At 47.7% G+C, this 8,237-nt stretch overlaps 1 protein-coding gene across 1 annotated transcript; it reads right to left on the reverse strand.

Moving 5' to 3' along the window:
- Positions 1-1,079: 1,079 nt before the first annotated feature.
- SLC25A6 (solute carrier family 25 member 6) lies at positions 1,080-4,903 on the reverse strand. Its single transcript, XM_062628707.1, has 4 exons — positions 4,734-4,903; positions 3,106-3,592; positions 2,203-2,343; positions 1,080-1,723 (listed from the first exon to the last, which is right to left on the reverse strand). Exons 1-4 carry the CDS (start codon positions 4,842-4,844, stop codon positions 1,566-1,568), a joined length of 897 nt encoding a protein of 298 aa, XP_062484691.1. The 5' UTR covers positions 4,845-4,903; the 3' UTR covers positions 1,080-1,565.
- Between the last annotated feature and the right edge of the window lie 3,334 nt (positions 4,904-8,237).

Here is an 8,237-nt window from a genome sequence, read left to right on the forward strand (position 1 = left end):
TGTGTAATGTACTTACACATATGTTGAAGCAGTGCTTGTGAAACAATGAAAAGAGAAAGCTAAATTATGTTTATGAGGAAGGTAATAAAAAGCCAAAGCCAGGTAATTAATTTAAATACTTCATCCTGAAAAGCAACCTTGGAAGGCATACAGAGAACTCAAAGACAGCTCAGCTAGCCCTCAGTGACTCATACAATAACAGTTTCTTTCTTAAGATATAGGGAGTTCTTAAAAACATGACTGGAAAATTAACACCTTGTTTTCTTTTACTTGTCCTCCTACCATGTCTTTGCAGATTACAAAGTACAAAAGTAAGATTATATACGTATGAAGAATGGCACATAGGTATTACATTCTCTTGAATAGCAGTATAACCATTCAGTCCAGTTCTTGTCTTCTGACAATCTCCAGAATTAGATACCAATGAGTACTGAAGGCTGACCTACCTTGATCTATTATTACAGCTACACAGAAGCACACCTATTACTCTGCATATACTCCATCACCTCTTGGAATGAGCCTCATTTCAGATTAAATTCACTTTCCACAGAGGTACTGACCACTGCTACAGATAAGGCCAAACAGTATCTCAAATGGCACAATCAGCATTTCCAAATAGCAGCAACAATACAATACACAAGTTACTCAGGAGTCGAAGGCATTTACTAGGTTCCTGGATTTTTGCATGAATAGCATGCTGCTTTCTATATTGGTAAAAAACAACAAAAAAACCCAAATCAGTTTAAGCTGTTTTACCAAGGGCAAAAGTACTACTTATTGACTGTCCTTGAGAATTTGGGTTCTTCCAGCACTACAATGGAAACCCCATTTTAAATCATATGAAGAATTGCAAATCCATTTTCAGGAGTCATGCAAAAAGCCACTTGCAGCAGCCCATCACACACTATCAGGCACAAAGAATGGGATTGGTTTCTATTAGTATAACCCATGCTTCCCCTCCCCCAAAGTTCTCAACATTCAATTTTTTTTTAAATGTTCTGTTACAGAGTGCAGTGTAAGTGTACCAGAGGAACCATTATCTGAAACAAGTTTTCAAAGAAAAGAGGCTTTCCCAAAGCTTTTATGTAGTAATTTCAACACAGACAGAGTATGTTTATTGTTTTACAGCAGAATGCCCCAATTTAAGAACAAAATTGCTAGATGTTCAGCTGTGCAAAATGGTACATAGTGCTTCAGTACAAGTGGAAAAGAACAAGATTTGTTAGCAAGAACTTTCAAATACAATTTTATGGTCCTAGAAGATGGGACTTGAAACTAGGGACTGGTCCACAGGCAAACAATTTCTTCTGACTAAACTGGACCCAGAACCAACACCACTCATTCCTGAAAAAAAAAGATCACCACACTGAATTGACAGATTCAGTGTCTTCATGCATCTTACTGAAAAATGGATCAGTCCTCTGTGTCAGTTTCTAGCCCCATCTACAAATATCATCTGGCTCCGATAAATAAGACTCACAGGAATTTCTTGAAGGTCAATGGTCCATAATGGTAGTTATTCTACATTATCTGCTCAACTTGATTTCCAATTCTAGTTAGGCTGTTTAAATGACTTTCTTGAATTCATCATACAGCACAAGCACAAAAGCACCCCCCATGCCTCTGAGAACATTGGACCATGCACCCTTGAAGAATGCCTTTCCTCCCTCATCTCTTGCAATCTTCCTCCAGCAGTCAATTGTTCCAGAGTACATGATATCAGCTGTAGAAAAAGAGCAGAGTCATTTTTAACTCCCAAAGTTGTTAAAAAAACGTTCGATATAACTGCCCTGTTTCACTTCTCTAGCAACTTTGCTATGCATTTTAAGACTGTAACACAATACTTAGTTTAGGCAATAGAAAAGCTTCCTATCTGCTTGCCTAGTTATTAAAAGCTAAATCACAAAATAAAAATTCTAAGCCTTCTTTTCAGCAATTATACTATGCCCTGACTGCCTTAATTTAATCTGTCATTGCAAACATTGGCCCATTTCATCTTCTACAATGAAAAGTCCTCGGCCTATTTCCTGACAAATGCCAGACGTTGAGCTCTACTGCATTTCCTCAGATCATTTAAATGTAATATAGCTTATATCAGGTTTACGGAACAAGGAACTGTAAATGCTGAGGGATGACTATTAGGAAAAAAAGAACTTCATCTTGTCAATGCTGTTTAAATAACTGCATAAATTAACAGCCTACCTCCTTTGCGCCCTGACTGCATCATCATCCTACGCCGCACCGTATCGAAAGGATAGGAGACCACACCAGCCACAGCAGTCACCGTCTGGGCAATCATCCAACTGATAACAATATGTGTATTTCTGGGATCTGGGAGCATGCCTGCAATAAAACCCAAGGAATTAACTTTTTGTCTTGTACATTCTCTTCTGGTTCACTCACTGCATGACAGCTACTACACTGTATGTGTAGTATGAATTACACATACACTACCACACTGTATGTGTAGTATGAACTGTTATGAAACACTGTAAAGCCATACTCTGACATCACGAAACACTTGCTAAACTTTACACACACTGAAGCAATATATAACACAACTTAAGAAAATTCAGAGGATTTTCTTCTCAGTAATCAAAGTAGGTAACAATTCAGCACCAGAATTCTTTTCAGGTTGACACGAGAAGTAATAAACCATTCCATACTCTTTTTAGAAAGACATGTCACTAAGTCACTGTCCCTATGTATTATATTAAACTATAAGCCTATTATATATAAACTATATATATATAAAGCCTATTATATATAAACTATGAACAACTATATTAAACTATCAATGACCTTTATGCCCCAATGCCAAAGCTTAACAAACAAATACTTTGAAAAGTACCTCTCAAACCCATTCAGCTAAACACACATGAACTGGTCCAATACGAGTACAATAATGCACTTAACAAAAAAGTAACTTAGTAGGCTGCTGCTACTGACACATGCTAAAATTTTGCCTTCAACACTGCAGTGTCACTGCAGTTGGCACTAATATCCCCCCTCCACCTCCACACAGCTAGTACAGACACAGGGTAACATCCAACAATAGACACAGACACTGAAAACAGGTTTATCTCATCCCCTCTGAAACATTACCTTTTGCTGTATCATAGATCCCAAAGTAGGCAGCTCTATAGATGATGATGCCTTGGACAGACACATTGAACCCTTGGTACAAGCCACGCAGACCATCAGACTTGGTAATTTTGACTAGACAGTCCCCTAGACCAGAGAATTCTCTGTCTGCGCCAGCTTTTCCAACATCAGCAGCCAAACGGGTTCTTGCGAAATCCAAGGGGTAGACAAAGCAGAGGGAAGTGGCTCCAGCTGCACCACCAGAAGCCAGGTTACCAGCAAAATATCTCCAGAATTGAGTGTGCTTGTCTACACCTCCCAAGAACACCTGCTTATACTTATCCTTAAAGGCAAAGTTGAGAGCCTGAGTTGGGAAGTATCTGATGACATTGGCCAGGTTTCCCCGCCAGAAAGACAGCACTCCTTGCTCCTTTGGAATACGCACTACACAATCGATGATACCCTTGTATTGCTTATCAGCAGCAATCTGTTTGCTTGCATGTTGTACCTGCAAATGAAAATAGATATTTTGACTGTATGCCTTGACAGGCAGGCACTACAGCTATGTGTAAGTCTGCTTCTACTATAAATGAACTGATGTTAAGCTTGAATGCCTGACAGCAGTTGTGCACAGATTAAGCCTCTGTTATCCACAGTAAACCAGCTGTGACAGCAAACCTCCAAACAAAAGCTTGTGGGTTAGTCTGAACCTTAAGACCAAGATGAACCGTCATTTATTCCTATTTTGTGAAGAGCAAGGAACTCAGCAATTAGCTTAATTCCCAGGAATTAAAAGCCTAGGTTTACACACACACAAACGTATGTGACACAGAAAATGTACCTTAAGACATGGTTCCATGAGGAACCATGGGTACAGAAGACCGATAATTCTAACACAAAAAGCCTTAAAATTGCTTCCCGTCTTCTCCAAAACTCAAGACTTTCCAATAACAGGCCGTGAGGAGCATGGGCAAGCACAGAACAGGTAGGTGAAGGCCAGCACTACCCAGAGCCGGCAAACCTCACTGACATGGCCGGGCCGCGGGGGCACCTCAGTGACCCGCATTGCGCCGAGATGACTTCCAGCGGGCACGGGAAGGGGCCCGACAGCGCCAACGGCCATGCCGTGTGTCCGCATCCCGTCCCTCCCTAGGGCCACTCTGCCGGCGACGGCGGCGAAGGTCGCGGGAGTCACCTTGGGGCACTAGGCCGCGCCCCGCCCAGGGGGCACGCGAGGCCCCGCCCCGCCGCCGGACCAATGAGCTGCCGGCCGCGCCGTCACGTCAAGGTCACCAAGATGGCGTCGCGCTGCCGCCCTTGGCGCCAAGCGCGGCACGGCCGGAAGTGACACCGGGAGCCGCCCCCTCTCCGCCTCTCCCCTCCCCACCCCGCCGCAACGCCGCGCCCCGCATAGCGGAACCGGCTTCCCTGCCGCCGCCGCCGCCGCTGGCACCCGCAGCACACGTGACCTCCCGCCACCGGGCCCCGGCCCCGCACAAGCCCTTTGTTCTGCACGGTCGGCCTTTCCCGCCCTACGCCGTTCCCTCTGCCCCGGCCCGGCACGCCTGGGCCTTGGAGGGGGGCTGAGGAGGAAAATGAAGGGCTGCCCGCGGCTCCCCGCTCCCCTCGGGCTCGGCCGCACCGCTGACCTGAAGCAGGAGCTTGACCCGCTCAATGGGCGCCACCGCAGTCTTGCTGATGGCGGCGGCAACGCCGCCCGCCAGAAAGTCCTTGAGGAAGGAGATGGCCTGGTCCGCCATGTTCGCGCCGGAGCCGCCGGGAATGAGACACCGCTGCCGCTCAAGCCGAAAGGGCGGGACCGCCCCCGCGCATGGGCTAAATGCCGGGTCCCTTCGGCCCCGCCTCCCGGCCCTCCATTGGTCACACCGCCCCGGGGGCGGGGACTCGGCGCCGGGGCGGGAGGGGCTGGGTCGCTTCTAGGCGGCCCCCGCCCCTGCGGCGCCAGTGGTGCAGCGCCGCGTCGGAAGGGGCTGGTTGGCGGTTTGGTCGCGGGTGCCGCCTCTGAAGGCCGAAAGGCCTCTCCCGCAGCCCGGCCTAGCAGCGCGCGGTCAAGATCGCCGTTGTTCGCACCATCTTTTCCCATAAGGGTGGCTCTCCGAAGCGTTTTCTGTGACCACATTGTGCCCTGCGTGGCGGAGCGCAATTCAGCAGCTCGTATCCCGCAGAAACGGTGTATCCCGCGCAGGCAGAGGGCGAGGCGGTGGAGCACCGGATCTGGGGTACGGTCGGTGAGCCTGGGCAGGTGGGCAGTGAGCGGGACAGCCAGGACAGCTGTGAGGCCTGTCCAGTGGCGACTATGGAAGCCAGTGTAGGGTGGAAGCCCTGTTTTCTGTCCGGGGCCCTGAGTGGCAGCACTAGCTGTTAGGTGGAGGAGAGCTAATTTGGGGCATTGTCTGTCTGGGTGCCACCAGGTTTTGCTCCATGCTCACCACCCTCGGTAATTCTCAAAAGCATCTTTTTGTTTCCAGGTTCTGCTCCCACCTGCTCTTCCTCAACATGGCAGTGACAAGTCACATCGCTGGGCTTTTCTGTCCATTCCTGGTCTGACCTGAGACAATGAAATGCCAACAAACTTAACTCCAGTTCCCAGGAGGGATGATGTGAAGACAGAATGGTTTGGGTTGGAAAGGACCTTAAAGAGCATCCATTTCCAACCCCTCTGCCACAGGAAGGGACACCTTCCACTAGACCAGGTTGCTCAAAGCCCCATTCAGCCTGGCCTTGAACACTGCCAGGGATGGGGCATCCACAGCTTCTCTGGGCAGCCTGTGCCAATGCCTCACCACCCTCACAGTGAAGAATTTCTTCCTAATATCTAAATACCCCTTTTTCAGTTGAAAGCCATACCTCCTTGTCCTGTCACTACATGCCCTTGTAAAAAGTCTCTCTCCAGATTTCTTGTAGGCTGCCTTTAGGAAGCTGCTCTAAGGTCTCCCTGGAGCCTTCTCTTCTACAGGCTTGAACAACCCCAGCATCTCATCTTCTTGAGAGAGGTGGTCCTTGTCCTGTCTTCTGGTTTCATCACTCACATTAGATGCTGTCAAAAGATCCTCTGCAGGCTCTCCAAGGAGGCACACACAGCAGGGCCTCTGTCCCTACTGAAGTATGCCTAGTCTCCATCAGTAATTTCTGCCAATTCCTGCTAATTTTATTGTATGCCTAAAGTGAAATTTTACACCTAATGGCCCAACTTCTGTATGAAAGCATACCTATTATTTCAGAAAGTCTTGACATTGTTCTACCTGGAGGGCATTAGATAATGCACACCTTTTGTTATTCCTTTCACTTTTAATGGATGTGTCCTACAAAAGTAAATAAAGCCTTTATTTTTATTATTTTTTTTCCTAAATACATGACTGTTGAAACAACAAAGGAGCAGAAGCTGAGGTGCCTGAAACCACTGATTACTCATGGGTATAATTTGCAGGATTTCAGAATGAGCGCATCTATCTCAGAGGACATGTTGTGAGAACAAGATGTGCCAGGCATAGCATTTACCTCTGCTGTAGTGTAATATACTGTGGATTATATAGAATCATAGAATAGTTAGGGTTGGAATGGACCTTCAGATCATCAAGTTCCAACCCCCCTGCCATGGGCAGGTACACCTCACACTAAACCATGTCACCTAAGGCTCTGTCCAACCTGGTGTTGAACACTGCCAGGGATGGAGCATTCACAACCTCCCTGGGCAACCCCTTCCAGTGCCTCACCAGGCTTACAGTAAAGAACTTCCTCCTTATATCCAATCTAAACTTCCCCTGTTTAAGTTTTAACCTGTTACTCCTTGTCCTGTCACTACAGTCTCTAATGAAGAGTCCCTCCCCAGCATCCTTATAGTCCCCCTTCAGACACTGGAAGGCTGCTATGAGGTCTCCACGCAGCCTTCTCTTCTCCAGGCTGAACAGCACCAACTTCCTCAGCCTGTCTTCATACAGGAGGTGCTCCAGTCCCCTGATCATCCTCATGGCCCTCCTCTGGACTTGTTCCAACAGTTCCATGCCCTTTTAGTGTTGAACTGTACACAACACTCTGCACACAATACTCCAAGTGAGGTCTCACGAGAGCAGAGTAGAGGGGCAGGATCACCTCCTTCGGCCTGCTGGTTATGCTCCTTTTGATGCAGCCCAGGGTACGGTTGGCTTTCTGAGCTGTGGGCGCACACTGAAGCCGGCTCATGTTCATTTTCTCATCAATCAACACCCCCAAGTCCTTCTCCGCAGGGCTGCTCTGCATCGCTTCTCTGCCCAACCTGTAGCTGTGCCTGGGATTCCTCCAACCCAGCTGTAGGACCTTGCACTTGGCATGGTTAAACCTCATAAGGCTGGCATCAGCCCACCTCACAAGCATGTCAAGGTCCCTCTGGATGGCATTCCTTCCCTCCAGGGTATCAACCGAACCACACAGCTTGGTGTCATCGGAAAAATTGCTGAGGGCGCACTCAATTCCACTGTCCATGTCAGCGGCAAAGATGTTGAACAAGACCGGTCCCAACACCGATCCCTGAGGGGCACCACTCGTTACTGGTCTCCAGCCGGACATTGAGCCATTGACCACAGCTCTTTGTGTGCGGCCATCCAGCCAGTTCTTTATCCACCGAGTGGTCCATCCATCAAATTGATGTCTCTCCAATTTAGAGACAGGGATGTCGTGTGGACAGTGTCAAATGCTTTGCACAAGTCCAGGTAGATGACATCAACTGCTCTATCCCTGTCCATCAGTTCTGTAGCCCCATCGTAGAAGGCCACCAAATTGGTCAGGCAGGATTTCCCCTTAGTGAAGCCATGCTGGCTGTCACCAAGCACCTTGTTGTTTTTCATGTGCCTTAGCATGCCTTCCAGGAGAATCTGCTCCAAGATTTTGCCAGGCACAGAGGTGAGACTGACTGGTCTGTAATTCCCTGGGTCATCCATTTTCCCCTTCTTGAAAATGGGGGTTATATTTCCCTTTTTCCAGTCATTGGGAAATTCACCTAACTGCCCTGATCTTTCAAATATGATGGCCAGTGGCTTAGCAACTTCATTTGCCAGCTCCTTCAGGACCCTCAGATGGATCTCATCAGGTCCATGGACTTGTGTGTGTTCAGGTTCTTAAGATGGTCTTGAACCAGATCCTCTCCTACATTGGGCCCA

Source organism: Pezoporus occidentalis, unplaced genomic scaffold (assembly GCF_034315485.1).
Source record: "Pezoporus occidentalis ecotype Australia unplaced genomic scaffold, CSIRO_AGI_Poc_V1 ctg32, whole genome shotgun sequence".
In the NCBI taxonomy this organism is placed as follows: Eukaryota; Metazoa; Chordata; class Aves; order Psittaciformes; family Psittacidae; genus Pezoporus; species Pezoporus occidentalis.